The sequence below is a fragment of the Nannospalax galili genome, unplaced genomic scaffold (genome assembly GCF_000622305.1).
Source record: "Nannospalax galili isolate Female #2095 unplaced genomic scaffold, S.galili_v1.0 scaffold135, whole genome shotgun sequence".
Taxonomy (NCBI): Eukaryota; Metazoa; Chordata; class Mammalia; order Rodentia; family Spalacidae; genus Nannospalax; species Nannospalax galili.
This window is the reverse complement of record NW_008338998.1, coordinates 3,681,021-3,700,248: the sequence shown is the minus strand read 5'-3', so window position 1 is coordinate 3,700,248 and position 19,228 is coordinate 3,681,021. Positions and strand designations below refer to the sequence as shown.

The 19,228-nt window shown below is 40.2% G+C and overlaps 1 protein-coding gene across 4 annotated transcripts in view; it reads left to right on the top strand.

Moving 5' to 3' along the window:
• Herc2 (HECT and RLD domain containing E3 ubiquitin protein ligase 2) overlaps window positions 1-19,228 on the top strand; it is a 209,536-nt gene that overhangs the window by 60,592 nt on the left and 129,716 nt on the right. For 3 of the 4 annotated variants that reach the window (XM_008833640.3, XM_029563802.1, XM_029563801.1), the window contains exons 11-21: window positions 1,472-1,660; window positions 2,223-2,374; window positions 4,309-4,466; window positions 4,550-4,663; window positions 8,063-8,314; window positions 10,874-11,067; window positions 12,024-12,224; window positions 14,889-15,117; window positions 15,213-15,337; window positions 16,378-16,556; window positions 18,992-19,176. In XM_008833640.3, the coding sequence (XP_008831862.1) occupies window positions 1,472-1,660; window positions 2,223-2,374; window positions 4,309-4,466; window positions 4,550-4,663; window positions 8,063-8,314; window positions 10,874-11,067; window positions 12,024-12,224; window positions 14,889-15,117; window positions 15,213-15,337; window positions 16,378-16,556; window positions 18,992-19,176 (1,978 nt within the window). The remainder of the gene's footprint in view (window positions 1-1,471; window positions 1,661-2,222; window positions 2,375-4,308; window positions 4,467-4,549; window positions 4,664-8,062; window positions 8,315-10,873; window positions 11,068-12,023; window positions 12,225-14,888; window positions 15,118-15,212; window positions 15,338-16,377; window positions 16,557-18,991; window positions 19,177-19,228) is intronic. The other variant, XM_029563803.1, reaches the window with a different exon arrangement.

The following is a 19,228-nucleotide window of genomic DNA, read 5'->3' as shown; positions in this document are numbered from 1 at the left end:
GCCAGGGCTACACAGAGTAATCCTGGTTTTCAAGCCAAATTTCTCTAGCATTTTATTTTTAATATGAACAATACTTATTTCATTAAAAACAAGTTATATTATAAAATACAAACACATGGTTCAAGATCAGAATTAAAATATGAATGATGATGCACTGTTGCTTCCTCCTGACTCCATATACCCAGTATCCCTCCTGACTCCATATACCCAGTATCCCACCTGCCTGATCTCATTTTTATAGTCTCTTCTGTAACTTTAAAAAAAATATTTTATTTGTTACTTTTATGTGTATGCATGTATTGCCTGCATGTATGTAAGTGCACCTGTTGTGCAATGCCTGAAGAGGACAGAAGAGGCCGTTGGATTCCCTGGAACTGGACTTATGGACAGTTGTTAGCTGCCTTGTGGGTGCTGGGATTTGAACCAGGGTCTTCTGCAAGAACAGCCAGTGTTCTTAACCACTGAGCCATCTCTCCAACCCCTCGTCTGTAACTTTTAATTGCTCTCTGGAATGAAAGTATTAGTGGGTACATGTTATAATTATTCTTTAGTTTATTTTTTTTTCACTAAATAGATGTACTCGAATCTTTCTATATTAATAACTAGAGATGGTCTTTAAAATTTTTAAGGATGTTTAATATGCTATGTATTGACACATTGTTTTTTCTTAATAAATCTTTTAATGAACAGTTGGGTTATTGACAAAATTTTGCTACCTGAATAATACTGCTATGTGTTCTTCTGTGCAAGTGTGTGTGTGTGTGTGTGTGTGTGTGTGTGTGTGTGTGTGTTTGTGTGTGTATACGTGCATATGTGTCTTGCAGTATGCTAGTGGGATAACCAAGTGTAGGCTGATTATCTCCATGTGGTTCGCAAACAGCTTGTCCCTGTCACCCCACCAGCAGAAGCATTTGCTTCCAGCCCTATGCTTGGGCTTTTGAGTTTGTCTGTTGTGACACAATAAAGTAACCTGGTGTGGTTTGGGGATTTAAACATACATGGAAGTGGGCTGGTGAGAGGGCTTAGTGGTTAAGAGCACCTACTGCTCTGACAGAGGATTTGGGTTTGGTTTTCAGTACCCACATGGCACCTCATAACCATCTTTAGCTCCAGTTCCAGAGGATTCAACACCCTCTTCTGGCCTCCACAGGCACTAGGCACATATGTGGTATGCAGACATATATGCAGTCAAAACACACGTAAAATTAAAAAACAACAACAGCATTGAAGAGTACTTGATACTGCTTTTGAGTGGTTCTGTTGAAGTGAAATACCATGAAAAAATAACCCAATCATCCTCTGTGTTTAATTGAGGTAATGTGAAGTGTTCTGAGTTATTTTGATGCTTTGAATCAGTCCCGTTCCTTTACCTGCTGGCTTTGTTTTTAGCTGACACAGTTTCTCAGTATTAGTCCTACACATTCTCTTCCTCCAATGAAAATAAGTGCTTATAGGCTTTCTTATCTTGCAGGGATCTTTGCAGGAGGTCATAGGTTGGGGGTTAATAGGATGGAAATACTATGCCAATGTGATTGGTCCAATCCAGTGTGAAGGCCTTGCCAGTCTGGGGGTTATGCAGATTGCCTGTGCAGAGAAGCGCTTCCTGATCCTGTCCCGGAATGGCCGTGTGTATACACAGGCTTATAACAGTGACATGCTGGTAGGTACTGGGTGCAGTGTGTCTGCATGCCTCTGTCAGTGGGTGAGATCCCTGCTGCAGATGCCTTGTGGTCTGGTCTTCTCAGCCATTGATAAGCATCTGCTCATTGTATATTATTAGTCATGTCTCGTCATCTTGGTTGTAATCATTATTGCTAGGACTTTGAGTTGTTCAGATCAAGAACTCCATCGAGTAAATCTCATTGTTAATCATGATTGCTTTCTGTAAACCAGCTTCCCAGGTGTCTCCTCAGACTTTGGGCTAGGCAGTCAACAGAAAAAGAGTAGAGTGTGATGATGGTGGCACACTGGGACATGTGCGTCTCGTTTGAACTGTTTCTGCCACACTGGGGCTGCCTGCCCTGTTCAGCACCAGCATTTGTCATGCCATGGATCACTTGGAAAATGCTTTCTCTTGGGTTGAGCTGGATCAGCAACCCTATGGAGACTCCTAGTCTTTCTGTTAAACTAAGTTTTCCCAGGAAGAAGGTGAATGAGGAAATTGTGCTGTTTCCATTACCCATGACTTAGGACTGACTGTTCTTCCTGTTTTACTTTTTTAGGCTCCACAACTGGTCCAGGGTCTTGCCTCCAGAAACATTGTGAAAATTGCTGCGCATTCTGATGGCCACCACTACCTGGCTTTGGCTGCCACTGGGGAGGTGTACTCCTGGGGCTGTGGGGATGGCGGAAGGCTGGGCCATGGGGACACTGTGTACGTACATCTCATTTCTGAAAATAACATGCTCTTTGAGTGTTCATATTCACAGCAGAGTGGAAAATAGAATATGTCTGTGTGATTTCAAGCTGTCTCAGTGCAGGGCTTGGGTGAGGAGGAGTACCATGCCATGATGTGTCCATTCTTGGTGACTGATTCCCTGGGAACTTCACCACAAGTGGAAGGTGATGGGAATAGGCCTGCCTGTTCTGTTTCCCAGTGGAAACAATCAACAGCAGCTGTACCCTCCACCCACCCCTTTTCTAAATAAAGCAAATTTCGCATAGTCTTCTGTTGTTCACAAACACCATCAATATGATCTGTTGAACCATAATACTATTCTTACAAGTATATAAAAATCAATACTACTTTTATTTTGGTTGCCATGAAAGAATAGAAATAAAAGAGAAAGTAGTTATAAATGACCAGTAGTGAAAACCGAGAGATCTGCCAGTTCCCATGAGGTAATGGAACCCTTTTACATTCTGCTGTTGCAAGTGGAGCCTCGGGGGAAGATCTTGGTACTAGGTAAATGAACTGTTCTCACAAGCTCACTCATGTGACCAAAGCACAGATGAGGAACAGGCATGTCCACAATAAGAAGCATCCTAATGCTGACTGTGCAGGTGTCTCTGGAGAAGAGACTGGAAGGTGTGCCGCCTGTTTACAGTCTGCATGGAGATAAGAGGCATCACTGCTCAGTCTGCATGAAAAGCTGTGATGGACAGCATATATTATTTTGTAGAGTTAGAAATAATTATAGAAGTGAGGTAAAAGTATAGTGAAAAGTAAAGGAATTTGGAATAGTTGTCACTCTCAGACTGGAGGCTGGGATTGACATGGGGGACTTGGGACTCCAGAGGCACCAGGATACAGGACAGCAGGGAGTAAGGTGGGTTTAGTCTGCTACTCTTTAGTTTCTTTTGAGATATTTGCAATGTACTGTCTATAAAGTCTTTCTTAGCCAGAATGAATAACTTCCCTTGCCCTAGGAGTTCAGGGAAGGGAAAAGACAAACGTAGATGGCATGAGTTTGAGAAACTTTTTGGGGAGTTGAAACTTGAGATGAACAAGAAGGGAGAGGTTGTACCCAGTAGGTTCTTTTTCCCCATGGGTACCCATGCCTCTGTTGGGTTACAAAGTGAGTAAATCATCTTTGGAGAAGCCCGGTTGGGCTTCTGTATATTCTCAAGAAAGTGCTTCTCATCATAGGATTCGTGTTCTAGTTTATAAATGTAGCACATTTTGCTAATTGGAATTTTTTTTTTTTAAATTCTGAAAACTTTCCTACTCTGATCTTATTTTCTCATACTTTTCATCTGTAAAATACAAATTAATAGTATGCTTATTAGTGAGCTTTGCTTACCTCCTTCTGTCCACATTTATTCCACAAATATATAATCAGTTTGACAATTGTAGGTTTTGGGAAATGCATGCAGTATAGGAACAGCCACAATCAGGATACAAGGTGTTACTGTTGCTCCCAGGTTCTCTGTACCTTTGCAGTCAGTCCCTGGTCTTCACCTTCCACATATAACTTCTGCCTTGCCCTTTCTTCATGTGATTTTTGTCATTTCTAGAACTGATTATTGTGGAAGTCTTACATCGTGCAGGATTTTATTTCTGCCTTCTTTCACTTGCAGTAATGTTTTAGTTTCAGCCATGTTGTGGGACATATCAGCAGTTCATTTCTGTGTTGCTGATGGACCATAGTTTGGGACATTAGGCATAAAGCTGCTCTGTGTTTCATTGTACAAGTCTTTAAACATGTTCTTCTGAATTTTGCCCCATCTGGGATTTCAACTTAAAACATGATGGTACTCCATGTATGAGGTACCAGAAAGGCAAAACTGTTAATGTTGTGGTCACCTGTTTCCTTTTTAAAGTAAGAAATGCCCAAGATGGCCTTCTTTGTTCCCTTCCTTCCACAGGCCTTTGGAGGAACCCAAGGTGATCTCTGCTTTCTCAGGGAAGCAGGCTGGGAAGCACGTGGTGCATATAGCCTGTGGAAGCACATACAGTGCAGCCATCACCGCTGAGGGGGAGCTGTACACCTGGGGCCGTGGGAACTATGGCCGCCTGGGCCATGGTATGTTACTTACTATGCAGTCATGAGGTAGGAGGTTGATGTTTCTGAGAGGAGTTGAGAATGACAGTTGTATCTGTTTCAAGGGTCCAGTGAAGACGAGGCCATTCCAATGCTGGTGGCTGGACTTAAAGGACTGAAGGTCATCGATGTTGCCTGTGGGAGTGGGGATGCTCAAACCCTGGCTGTGACTGAGAATGGTATGTAGAACTTGTGCTGTCCTGGGCAGTGTCTCAGGGGTGCTGGTGGCTGTTCCCCTGGAGGAGTGAGACCTGGAGTACTATGAATCTCATGAGGCTGCCCTCCCCATCCTCCTCCTTTAGGACAGGATCTCTGTGTCTTCATTCAAGAGGCCCAGGAAGTTCTCAGGGCTTGCTGCAAGCAGATAGCTGCCTAGTGCTACCACCGTCCCTAGTGGGTATTTTGTTTTTCAACTAAAAAGTAGAGCTAAGTGGAGTAAGTGACATTCTGAATTATCTCAATATTAATACACCCACTAATGTTTAGCCACCACTTATTGCCTCTTACAGTCAATCCCACTAAGTCATTGTGTATTTTAGAGCCTAATGTTAAATTGTTCACTTTTTAAAAAATTATTTTTATGTGTATGTGTGTATTGCCTGCATGTAGGTAAGTACACCTGTGTCATGCAGTGCCCATGGAGGACAGAAGAGGCTGTCGATACCCTGGGACTGGAGTTACGGACAGTTGTTAGCTGCCATGTGGGTGCTGGGATTCAAACCCGGGTCTTCTGAAAGAAAAACCAGTATTCTTAATTGCTTTGCCATCTCTCCAGCCTCGATTTGAACCCTCAGTCTTCTGATCTGAAGTCAGATGCCTTATCCATTAGGCCACATGGCTCCACTGTTTGCTTATTTTTAATTTGTTTCCAGTTTATGTTTGTTAGAGAAATCGTCTACTTTTCTTTTTGTAATGACGGGAATCTTGGATCCAGAATCCAAGAACTCTGCCACTGAAATACATTCCCCACCTAGTGCATGATTGATTGATTGACTGATGATTGATTGATTGATTGATCTTCTTATATAGCCAAGAGGCTCTGCACTCATTTTCCTCTTGTTACCACTTATTACAGGCGTGTGTCATCACGTCTAGCTCTTTATTTTTCATTTATCAACCCCGAAGGCTAGAAATACATCCATTTTGTACACTGCATTTGCCTGTTTGCATCATGGTGCTTTGTCCTTTGCACCTTGTCAGTCCCTGCCTCAGGGTTCTTCCATCAGCTGGGGAACTGCTTAACCTGCTTTTTCGCACAGAAGTTGAATGGCATGTTGAAAATTGACTCGTGGGGGTTTCTTCCTTCATTATCCACATAGATCCTCCTGTTGCTAGAACATTGACATTGACATTGTCAGAATTACCTTGCTTCTGCTGTTATTTGAGTCCTAGAGAAAGATGTCTCACTTGCTACTGAAAGGTTCCTTCTAAATGAAACTTTCAATTTGACATTTCATAATTGTTTTAAAATACCTTCTATTGAGTGAATTATACATTTTAGAAAACTATTAACCAAGATTTTTTGTTTGTTTTTGTTTTTATTTTTGTTTTTCTTTTGAGACAGAATCTTGCTGTTTTTCCCAGTGGGCCTTAAATTCCTGGACTCAATAATCCTGCCTCCTTCAGCCTTCTGAGTAGCTGGGACTCCAGGGCAGGGTTTACAATCCTGGCTAGAAACTAAATAACCTATGCTAGGATACTTAATTTTTTTGGCATTCCTTGTGTGAAGTTGCTCTTAGGAAGATTTGGGATGATGGTAAAGGCCATGAGGAGGCTGTGAACACTGTGTATTCACACTGTGCTGCTTGGATGCAGATCTTACAGGAAAGTGCTTGTGCTACACTATTAGGTCTTGAGGTGACTGGTGTAGCATCTGGTCTTGGGTGGTAGGCTCACTGAAAACATTGGTGGAAGTGGAGAATCTTTATGGGCTATAAAATGGAATGTTAGCCAGGGCATATCAAATTAGTCACATTTTCTGATTCTCTCTTTCTCTTTTGCTCTCTCTGTCTCTCTCTGTGTGTCTCTCTCTGTCAAGTTTCTTTCACTGGGCATCTATTAGTGCATTATTCACAGTTTTCAGTTTAGATTGGGATTGGTCTGATTTTGCAACTAGAGCTGTATTCCACGTTAGCGGGCTTAGTGTGTTGTCTGCGGCATAGTTGGGCCATTGTGACAGACTCTGTCACCCGCCAAAGCTAAATAAAAATATGTCATCTGATCTTTAAGAAAAAGTTTGCTGATCTTTGGTTTGGATAATTTAAAGTAGAAAGAGAACTGAGTTACTTGTGCACAAACACATCCCTTCTTTCTGATTTCTTCCTTCTGACTTTTATCTTTTATAGCTTTCGCCAATGCCTAACTTAATTTTTTTTCAATTTACTTTTATTAGGGTTTTGCAAAGTATTCAGCTTGTTTTTAAGGTTAAAAGGAAGACTCTTCTTTTTGCAGTTGTATTTTATCCCTTTATGTAATATTGAATCAGATAACATAATTATATTGATAGGAGCAAATGGAAATGACTGTGGTGAATCAGCTGGCCCTTGGACAGTCTGGCGGGGGCAGAGGTGTGCAGAGAATGTGCAGAGTGGTCATCAGAATGCAGCAGTGTGCACCGGCTGCACTGTGTGCCGCAGGCCTCTGTACTCACTCACATTTTCTCAAACAGTGTAATTTTTTTGTTCTGTGTTCAATATTTAGTTGAAGCAATATTTTGGGACCCAAAGAAGAGTCAGGACTTTGTTTTCCATTTAATGGAAACTAAAAGAAAAGCCAGTTTTCCTTTTAAAATTGCTAATACACCAATCTGAAACTAGATTACATTTAGTCAGTAATCTGTATAGTATTAGCTATGTATATTGCTGATAACTAATTTGTATGTTTTATGGGTTATATTATTTTCAGTCATTTAAGCTTCCATTGAAATGTGCAGTTTTTTTTTTTTAATGAATATGGGCACTATTTTTATGCCCCTGTATTTTCACATTTAATAAAAATATTTATGGTCATATCAGTATTTTCTTGCTTTTGATTCTTGTTTAAATTTTGAGTAAAAATATTCTAACAAAGTCCATCTTAGAAGTTTATTTCCAACTTTATTTCCCACAAAATTAGTGATTTGAGTTGATTTTAAAAAAGGCTCTCCATTATGTAAGTTGACAGGAAAGGTCAGAGCACAAAATGGAGATACGGTTTAAAGCCTTTTTAAAATTTTTATATTATTATTTATTTTTCTTTTATTTAATAACCACATGATTAGAAAAAGCATTTCATTATAGCTTTAACATATTCAGTAACAATTTCCAGAGCAAGGATACATCTCTTTCAAAAGTAGCTGTAAATTTTTAGATTCACAGTTTTTTTTTTTTTTTTTTTTTTGAGTGATTACAGATCAACTTTAATTCTAGCACCTGAAGCTATATAAGGGTCCACTTTATAAACTTCATGGGACTGTTGTATACATTCAGTAAAGTGACCACTGTGCAATACCAGAGTGTATATCCCTACTAGACATTGACTGTTAACATTGAGTATTCTGTGATTTTTTTTTTTAACCTAAATATATTTATATTTTCTAGGCCAAGTGTGGTCTTGGGGAGATGGTGACTACGGGAAGTTGGGTAGAGGTGGGAGTGACGGCTGTAAAACCCCAAAGCTGATTGAAAAGCTTCAAGACTTAGACGTTGTCAAAGTCCGCTGTGGAAGTCAGTTTTCTATTGCTTTGACAAAAGATGGCCAAGTTTATTCATGGGGCAAAGGTGACAATCAGAGACTTGGGCATGGAACAGAAGAACACGTCCGTTATCCCAAACTCTTGGAAGGTTTGCAAGGTAATTACCAATCTAAACTTAAAACCCTTAGGGACAGATTCTTTAATAATGCAGGGGTTTCTTATTTTTTTCTAATCTGACATTTCATGAATAGACTTTCATTGGAAATGTCTAATATCTTGATAGGTATAGATAATTGGCAAGTGTTGGTCTGTTCTGATAAGTGTTCTAAAACTACTCTCATCAAATTCAACTTGAAATCTGTTCAGTTTTACTAGCATTGGACAGTTTTTTTTTTTTTTTTTTTTTTTGTGACAGGTATCCATTCATCACTTAGCAAGGTGAACTCAGTGTGCAGTTTCTGCTGGGGGAGGTCACAGGTGCTTATATTGCAGACATTGCTGAGACCTTAGATACATGTACAGTGTTGTAGGGCCACAGTGGGCATGTGATTGACCAGCCCTGAATTGGTCTGATCTGAATTTGTTGTTGGTGGAGAAATTGAACATGCTTGGTTACAAAGGTGACTAGTGTTCACTGGAGGCAGAGGGGGAAAAGAAGGTAGCTATGTGTAGGTGTATATGCATGGGCCTCTGTAGTGTGGTGCTGTCACTGGGGCACAGAGGGTGGGGCCATCTGTGAGAGATCCCCACATGTTTTGTGGCACTCTGCTAAGAATGACAATGGGGCCATTAAAACCATGGCAGCTAGGTCATGGGAAGAACTTTATAAAGGGGAAATCTATTTTTCACACTGATTGGCTTGGTGGGATTTTAGCTCATTTCCAGCTTAAAGGGGAACTGGTACAGTATAGGCACGTTGACAAGAAAGCAGAGAATAAGGGTGAGGTCAGTGAGTCCGGTGAAGTGGTTAGTACATGTGTGTTAGGTGGGGCCTTTAATGACCTCTTTAGTTCAGGGAAGGGCAGCCCCTTTCTTAAGGGATAGATTATAAATTTGTAAGGGAGTGGGTCTGTTGTGTTTCTTAGAAATTCATTCACAAACATAGGACTTGGCTGCATTTGGTGCAAGGACTAGTTTGGTGGATCCATTTATTTTCTCTCTTTTTGTTTCTTTATTGAGAGGGTTTGGAAGTAGGACTTTTAGTAAGACTTGCCAGTTTTTTTCTGTCAGTTCTATTGTATAGCATGTTAATATCTAGATCACCTGTCATCTAGAGTCTTCTGTGTTGATCAGGTCTTTATTATTTTCCAAGCTTTAGAAATGATTTATAGAACAACACTATTAACCATGGTATACAACTCTTGGAATTTAATTTGCCCCTTATTTATATTTTCTTCTATTAATAAAGGAAACCTTCAGTCATTTACTAGAAGTAGTAATAGTTTGCTATGAGAATATTTAAATCACCGCTGGTAAAATATTTTTGTTTTTAACTCATGGTAGGGTCTTCAGGTGAAATGTTCTTATAGCGGTTCATCAGCAGAATTCTGTGTCGACATTCTATGGAAATAACTCCTTGTGTTAATTGTATTATATTTACCAGCAAGAAGTTATAATGATTTGCTAACAGTACATAAGTAGAAAAATATCAAAATATTATATCATGTGACTTTGTGATCATGTGAGCAGAGCAGTTTTCTTTTAAGAAAACTTGCTTATTGAGAAGTATGCTTTGCACAGCTACACCTGGGACTGGAGCGTATACTCTAATAAAACTAAACATGCCCTCATCCCACCAACCTTAAGTACATGTCAAAATTTGTGGCTGGTGAGTTGGCTCAGCTGGCCAGGGTGCTGATATGCAAACCTGATAACCTGAGTTCTCTTCTGGAACCCATGTAAAGGTAGAAAAAGAGAACTGGCTCTACAAAATTACCCTATTACCACCACTTGTGGGCTGTTCCATGCTCACAAACAAACAACCGACCAAACAAACAGTGATATTATTTTGGCAGCTAAGCATGTTTAGAAAAATAATTCTTGGACTGGAGAGATTGCTCAGTGGTTAAGTGTACTGGTTGCTCTTCCAGAGGACTTGGGTTTAGTTCCTAGCACCAACATGGCAGCTAACTGTTTGTAATTCCAGTTCCAAGGGTTCTAGCATCCTCTTTTGACCCTAGTACACATACGTATATGCAGACAAAATGCTTATACACATAAATTAAAAAGAAATCTTAATAAAAAGCCAAAACAGTTCTTCCCATCTGCAAACCTACCTCTTAACATTAGTTCAAAAAGGTGCTTGTGGTAAAATTTTAGCTTCCTATGAAGTGTTACATTAAATATTCTCTCTCTTCCCACCAAAATCCTTGACCAAAGCAGAGAAATAAGGTATTAGGCTCATGGTTTTGCATGGTGTGTGTGTGATCACACAAGGGATTTAGAACACAAATCTGAACAAGTAATTGACTTAGTGATCACAGACTCTTTCCAGACTGTACCATTAACTTATTTGTGGTCTGTGGTCTTACGTTATAGCTGACAAACCGTGACATGAGTTTTACTACCATAGTCAAATGAATTGGGCTTCATATTAAAGGAGCTCATTTTGTCTTAGGTTATACTGTATGCCTCCTATCCGCAGTAGCTGCGTACAGATGTCCTTGGAACAGAAGTCATAGGATTGATGCTGTATCTGCACTCATCTTTCCTCTAGGGAAGAAGGTGATTGATGTAGCTGCAGGCTCCACCCACTGTCTTGCTCTGACAGAAGACAGTGAAGTGCACAGCTGGGGGAGCAATGACCAGTGCCAGCACTTTGATACTTTGCGTGTAACCAAGCCAGAACCTGCTGTACTGCCAGGACTGGATACCAAACACATAGTTGGGATTGCCTGTGGGCCTGCCCAGGTACTGACTCTGGTTAGGTTTGGTATTTTGTTTCTAAGTGTTCATTGCTCATATGTAGAAATACCAATTTTTGTGTGCTGTTTTTGTCTCACAGTTGTACCAAACCACGTATTACTTCTATAAGCTTTATTCGATTCCTTTAGCGTATTCTTCATAGACATCAGGTGTGCAGAGACAGCATGTTCTCGCTCTCTTTCTCATTGCATCAATATTGTCTATGGCTTGTTTATTTTTGGAAAGTACTCTGAACGAATGTTGAAATTTGTCAAATGCTTTTCTTCTCAGATTATATAAAGCATGGATGATTTAAAAATATTTTATTTATTTTTTATATGAATGAGTATATCTTTCTTGCATGTGTATAAGTGCACCCTCATAATGCAGTGCCTGTGGAGGTCTGAAGGAGGGTGTTGGATTCTCCTGGAACTGGAGTTACTGATAGTTGTTAGCCTCCTTGTAGGTGCTGGGAATTGAACCTGGGTCTTCTGCAAGAGCAGCCAGTACTCTTAACCACAGAGCCATCTCTCCAGCCCCATGGAAGGTTTTTATTTGTTGTTGAAAATGATTTTCAAATATTGAGCAATACCCACATTACAGTTTTTACCCTAACATGGTCATGTAGTATTATCCTTTTTATGCTGCTGAATATTGGCCTGCTAATATTTTATTGATTTGAGCACTTTACTGCCATCCATTAATACTATGTATTAGTAATTTTGTGAGTGTAAAGAGTTTTGGAAAACCTTTTTAAGGTGTGGAAAATGAGATGGGATGGTGAAATCAGAGAGTTAGTTTCGGATAATTCTGTGAGCCAAACAGCCAGAAATTTTGGGAATTAGAGGAGTGAGTAAGTCATAACTTGAGGCATTTGTATCATACAAAGGAGTAACTGTCCTGTGGAATGGACCATTGCTAAACATATGGATTCATTTTAGATTTCCTTTTTTATTCCTTAGAGCTTTGCCTGGTCATCTTGTTCTGAGTGGTCCATTGGCCTCCGAGTTCCTTTTGTGGTGGACATCTGCTCAATGACTTTTGAGCAGCTGGATCTCCTGCTGCGCCAAGTGAGTGAGGGGATGGATGGCACCGCTGACTGGCCCCCACCACAGGAGAAGGAATGCATGGCTGTGGCCACGCTGAATCTGCTGCGACTTCAGGTGTTAATTCTTCCTTTGTTCCTGCTCCCCTTATAAGCGATTCAGGATTTTGTAGGACTGTTTGTGAACATTGAAAGTATGAATTTTAGCTTGTAGTGAACTGGTCATGGAACATTTAAAGTATTTTTAAAAGTATCAGCTTATGACTGAGTGCTATATATAAGGCTTAAAAAACTTGATCTTGTTATGCTTTTCCTGGAAGTCAGTCATGGCATACAGGTAAGACTGGGATTGATTGCGCTACTGCTGTAATCACCTTCACTAGAGGATGTGTGGAGAAATGCCTGTGTGAGAGAGTGGGTGATGGAGAGAGGTGAACCCTGGCTGGAGACCAGGCTAACTTGATTCTCTTAGGACCATGAAAGCTTTACTCTGTAAGCGGAGCTTCCTACAGCAGTACTCCCAGCACATCATCATGCTGAACAATGGCTGTAGAGTCACCTACCTCTCTTCCGTTGCTCCCTTCCTTCCTCTCAGGATGAACCTAAACTCACCTTTCCGTTATATTAGATCCACGGTGTGCTGATATTTTGTGTGCCTCTGAAAGAGAACGTTCAAAACACAATTGTAGGATATACTCTGATTTTATGGATTGTAAAACAACAAAAAGTATTTTAGTGTTGATGAAATATTGGAGTTTTTTAACCTTTAATTAGCATTTTTAAAGAGGCCATACTTTCTCTGAATGTCATCTTTTTGTTTCCTTTTAATAGCTAGTTTACTTTTTCTTTGTTGCTTGGTCCTCTGTCTTCTGAACTCAGCTCATTTCCTGAGATTCCGTCTTCATAAATAAAGTTTTTTCCTTCAGGGCATGTGTAATGTAGAGTTTGAAAAAAATTTGTTTTCTTTAGCCTCTTAAGTGCAGAGCCATCTAGCTCCAACCTTGTTTTTTTTAAAAAAATTATTACAAGTTTTTATTTACTCTATGTGCGTGCATGTGCGCGTGTGCTTGTGTAGGTCAAAGGACAACCTGTGGGAGTTTTGTTATCCTCCTACCATGGAGGTCCTAGGGATTGAACTCTGGTCATCAGCCTTGATGGTAAGCACATTTGCCTGCAGTGCCATCTCACTGGCCTTCTGTTCCTTGATTTCTAAGAACATTTTACATAATACTTATTTTGTGTTCCAGTTTTGCTTTTTTGTTGTTATTGTTTTTGTGTTTTTAAATTTAAATTTTTGGGAGTTGGAGAGATGGTTCAGCAGTTAAGAGCAGTGACTGTTCTGACAGAGGATCTGGGTTCGGTTTCCAGCACCCACATGGTGGCTAGTACTGGTTTGTAACTCTAGTTCTAGGGGTCCTATGCCCTCTTCTGATTTCTGCAAGCATTGCATTCACGGGTATACTTAATATACATGTAGGGAAAACACTCATACACAAAAAATAAAATAAATTTAAATTTCAAATTTCAGTTCTTTTTTTAATTGCCACCATCTCTTGGGACACATGGCTTTCTCTTGGGACATGAGGTTTTCTTCTGTGACTGTGATTCTCCCTCATGATGGTTTGTAGCAGAGCATGCTTTGTCCCTTTTGATGGTGAGGTCACCTTCAGGGAGTATTTGACAGGGGTTTCCCTTTACTTTTAGCCATTGAAATGACCTCAGAAAAGTTTGGCATTTGCTTCTGTTGTGTTCTAGGGTTTTCAGGCTTTAGTGAGTTTCAGTGTTCATTTCCTGACCTGTGTTGTCTGTGCTTGGATTGGTGGTACACTGTCTCCTAGCTACTCAAAGGCCAGGCTGGGTCCCTGGTTCTTAATGAGGTGTCTGTGCTGAAAGCCTGGCATAGGAATAGTGTGGCGCTTTGGCCATAGTTGGCTGGTGGGTAAGTGATCCTGAGTGGCAGCAGAGTTCTGGGGAAAGCTCAGGTTTAGTGGCTGGTTGTGGGCAGCTTGGGGGCTACTTCTGTGTCCATGTTGGAGGCTGTTGTAAAGCTGAAAGGCTGGGCTCCACCTTTAGAACCTAGACCTCTTCATCTCCTTCTGTGTCTGTGTTAGTTCCTATTTTGGGCTGGAGGAGTTTCCTGATACACTCTCAGTTTGGCCACCTAGTTTTAACAGTGGTTGGTCACATCCATTATTTTTCTCTTAGGTGTAGTGGATTGATGATTGGTGCTTCTATAGTGCTTAGCCCTTCGTGTTGATATTGAACTTTGCTACATGCATATTCTTAGCTGGGCTAAAAAAATTGTTCTTATAAAGTACCTGATAATGAGATTTCGCAGCTACTCTGGGTGAAAAGTTTTAATCCAGTTTTAAAAATGCATATAAAATTGAATTTTCCTAATCTGAAAATCTAGAATCTGGAATGCTCCAAATTTAAAATTTTTTCAGTGGTAACAGGTGGACAGTTCAGTGCACAAATATTTAAAATATTGTGTGAAAGTACTCTAGGCCACACGTGTAAGGTGTATATGAAGCACAAATGAATTTTGTGTAAGACACAAGTCTCTTAAGGCAACTCATACATATGCAAATATTCCAAAATTGAAAATATCCAAAATCTGAAACACTTAAGCATTTTGGATAAGGGATATGCAACCTGTACTAAGAAGTTAATTGTTTATATAAATAATATTTCAAATGAACCATTATGCAGTCTTTTATTAGACTTTGGAAACATACATTTGCTTTTAGGGGTTCTAAATATAACCTTTTTTTTCTTTTAGTTGCATGCTGCCATTAGTCACCAGGTTGACCCGGAATTCCTTGGTTTAGGTCTGGGTAGTGTCCTCCTGAACAGCCTGAAGCAGACTGTGGTGACCCTGGCCAGCAGTGTGGGCGTGTTGAGCACCGTGCAGTCAGCCGCCCAGGCTGTGCTGCAGAGCGGCTGGTCTGTGCTTCTGCCCACAGCCGAGGAGCGGGCCCGCGCACTCTCAGCACTACTGCCCTGCACAGGTGAGCTTGTGTTAGGGACAGGATTGGGCACAAATAGGAATGTTAGGAGGGGAATGGCACTCACTCAAATTGACAAAAAACCTTTCCTTTTCCAGTTTCAGGCAATGAAGTGAACATAAGTCCAGGTCGTCGATTCATGATTGATCTCTTGGTTGGCAGCTTGATGGCTGATGGAGGTCTGGAGTCAGCCTTAAATGCAGCCATTACTGCAGAAATCCAGGTATGGCCCTAGGAGTATGTAGGAGCCAATGAGCAATTTTTCTTGGTGTAGAGCTGAGATTGGAAACAATATACACTCATAGACATATAGAAATCATGCCAGAGTCATTGAAGAATCCAAAATGCAAAGCTTTTAGTTACATACAACATTTTTTTTTTTAGTTAAAACTCTGGGTTTTACTAATTTAAAAATTATTGAAGTGTTGCTTGTGATAAAAAGATCCTACCATACCTATTTCAATGAAACTTGACATAGATCATTTTCATCACCCAGTAATGCCCTTATGCCTCTTTGCACTCAGGCTGCTCTCCAGCCTCTAGATTTCCTGCTTTGAATGTCGTGTAAGTGGAATCACATAGAGATACTGGTACCTCTTCCTTTACCTCAGTTGATGGTTTTCATATTCATCCATATCATTCTGTATGTTACTACTTTGTTTTTATTATTGAGATGTACTCCATTGAATGGTTATAACATTATTGGTCTATTAAGTCTTCTATTGGAGGATGTTAGATTGTTTCTGTTTTTGACTATACATGGCTACTGTAATCATACAGTTAATTAAGGATCAGGTAAGAAAAATTGGTGTTAAGTCTTTTAAGCATATACTTTCCTCCTATGTACTTTGGAGTGGGGTTTGCTGAGTCCTAGGGTACATTGTGTGTTTGTAGTTTCCTAGAGTGACTTTGCTCCTTACATTTGAACCAGCTTGTATGAAAGTAGGCAGACTCTGTGTGCCTATGGCAGCTCGCACTGTGTTTGTCAGAGCCAGTAGCAAGGGTAAAGATTTCAATGACACTTTCAGAAAGAGCCAGGGTGATCAGCAGGTAATTTGCAGTGGGAGGTTGGCCATTGGATCCATAGGATAAAAATGTGCTTAATACCATAGCAAGTGAGAGATGAGGTTTCTGATATGCAGGTGGGTGTTGCCAGTTATGTGCATCAGTATCCAGATGCTGGGCAGCTGGGCAGTGGAGGCTGGCTCAGCCTGTGGAGCTAATGAGGTCACTGCTCACCAGTTTGTGTTTCATGAACTGCAGGATATTGAAGCCAAAAAAGAAGCACAGAAGGAAAAAGAAATTGATGAACAGGAAGCCAACGCCTCAACATTTCATAGAAGTAGGACTCCTCTGGACAAAGACCTTATCAATACGGGAATCTATGAATCTTCTGGCAAGCAGTGTTTGCCTCTAGTTCAACTCATACAGCAGCTTCTTAGGTGAATAGTGTTATTAGCTGAGTTATGTTTTAATCAGCAATTCCTTTTTTTCATATTAACTTAGTGAAATGTAGCACTAGGATTTCAAGAATTTGTTAGGCTCCTGAGGAATTACTCTGAGAAAAGATTCTAAATCCTGGATAAGAAGAGAGGATATGAAGATACGAAGACATTTGTAAGATTTTGACAGAAAAATTGGAGTGTACAGTTAGTATATAAAAAGATTCTTATACATAAATAATCTGGGAAGTGCAACTTAAAACAATTAGGTGGAAGTTATTTTTAAAATGATACTGTATTATTACCTGAATCTCCAGTTGTAAAAAAATATATGTGTGTGCATATGTGTGTGTGTGTGTGTGTGTGTGCACTACTTTATAAAACATTTTTTTTTCTTTTTTTTTTTTTGAGACAGGGTTTCCCTGTAGCCCCAGCTGACCTGGAATTTTCTATGTAGACCAAGCTAACCTCAATTTCAAAGAGATTCGCCTGCCTCTGCCTCCTGAGTGCTGGAATTAAAGGTGGTAACAACTTTTAAATTCAACACTAAAGTGAATGAAGGAATAGTGAGTGTTTCTCTGGAAGTCCATTTCAGGAGGTGGTGAGAACTACCAGGCTTCAGATCATCAGCAGAAGCTAACCTTGGCAAGAACCAAAGCACATATATACATGTATAGAGCATATATATTCCATACATAAACACTCCTTCATGAGTATATACAACGTGCCCTTTTCAGGAATAGACATTTCATTCTTTCTATGGTGACTTAATTTGGTCCAGTTTTTACAAAACAATCTAGAGATGCAAGATAATTAGAAACATTTCATGTAATTTATTCCTTAGAAAATGTGAGTTGAGGAAAGTGATCCTTGCCAAAAATAAGTGGAAGTAGGTTTAAGAATAACTCTTTAGTTTTATGTTAGCTGCATGAAAATAAAGAGCACTGACATTTTGTCATTTGCAAATGCTCATGTTTAGTTATGGATCTGAATTTTATAATAAGATTAGTTAAACATTTTATACCATTTATTACCATCTTTTGCTCCTTAAGGTTTACTTTAAGTATCATATTTTGGACCTGTTTCTTCCATTACAGTGTTGTCAGGTAGTGAATTTGACAGGTGAGGTCCATGGTAGCCTAGACCCCACTGTGTGCTCATATTGTGTGTGATCAGGGCAAGGTGCTACTTCTTAGGAAGTCTTTCTGTATGAATTTGACTACTGTAGGGCTCCTAGCCACTTTCATCTTTTCTTCTTACCCTGCCCTTACTCACACTGCTAAAAGTTTCATGGTATGGACCACAGATAGGTGCCACTGGTAATTTTTCTCAACATATCTGATATCGTATTAGGAATTACAAAGGTGGAGCCTAAAGCATGCTTTTGACCTTTTCTGATTTGCAGAGGTTCCTAGGCTGGTCTTTTGGAGGCCTTGGCTGACGTGGGGCTGCTGGGTGGATCTCATTTAGTGGCAGCACTGAAATCAGGTCTGACTTTGGCTCTTGTCCTTCTCTCCAGTTATCCTGACTAACCACTCCCTTTTTTCTATTCTCATTACCAGAGATCAGGTTTGGCTCGCTTGGGTCTACATGACAATATCTCATCTGGTGTTCCCTGTCTGTTCTAAACTCTCTTCATATTGACCTCAGAGTTACCTTCTCATATGTGGATAGTCTTCCCCTGACCCCTACATCTCAGTGGCTCCTTGGAGAGCCTAATCTGTCATGTGACTGAGCTACTTCCTACTGCTGACTTGTTCTTTCTGCCTTTGTTCCTTGCTTATAGAATCAGGAACTGCCACTCCTTTATGTACTTGGCAGACACTCATGTTTGGACCTTCCTCCCCATGCTGAGGGCTCATGGCTGAGTCACCTTGCATAGTTGGTGCTGGGGCTGCTGCTCCTTGCTGCTGTGTTCATTGGGCCCTGTTGTTCTGGCCTGGGGCTGTTTATTTTCATTTTGGTATTCTTTCTTGTGTTCTCTGTGCTCAGAAAACTCCTGTGTTTCATACCTGAGTGCTGAAGACAGGCATGGAAAGGCAGATGTAGCAATGTGGGTGCATCTTGTCTTTTAGAACAGATCATACTTGAAGTGTAGCTTTGGAGAAAAAATATTAATACAGTTGTTTTTCCTCCTAAAGATTTATATAGAATGTTTCCTTTCTCAGCAAGATCTGGTCTTATTTTAGATCATTGTGTAAGGTTCTATAGGAACAAGTTTGTAAAGCAAAGGGGCCTTGTTAGATCTTTGGCATTTTCTCAGTTTGGAATGAGGCTGTACATGCTACAGATAGACCTGATATACAATATGGGGTGGATTCCTGGTGGATGCATGTGTCATGTGTGCTTCTCTTGCCATCATGTGTGACTTTCGCGTTTTTTTTTTTTTAAACAGAAATGATTTAATTTTTAACTCTGTGTTTTTCCTTACGTAGAAACATTGCTTCTCAGACTGTAGCCAGATTGAAAGATGTTGCCCGTCGTATTTCATCGTGTCTGGACTTTGAGCAGCATAGTTGTGAAAGGTCTGCCTCACTGGATCTGTTACTGCGTTTTCAGCGCTTACTCATCAGCAAACTTTATCCAGGAGAAAGTGTTGGTCCTATCACAGATATTTCCAGTAAGTTGTTTAAGCATGAAAGTGTCTTAAATGTTTTGAGCTTCTTAATCTT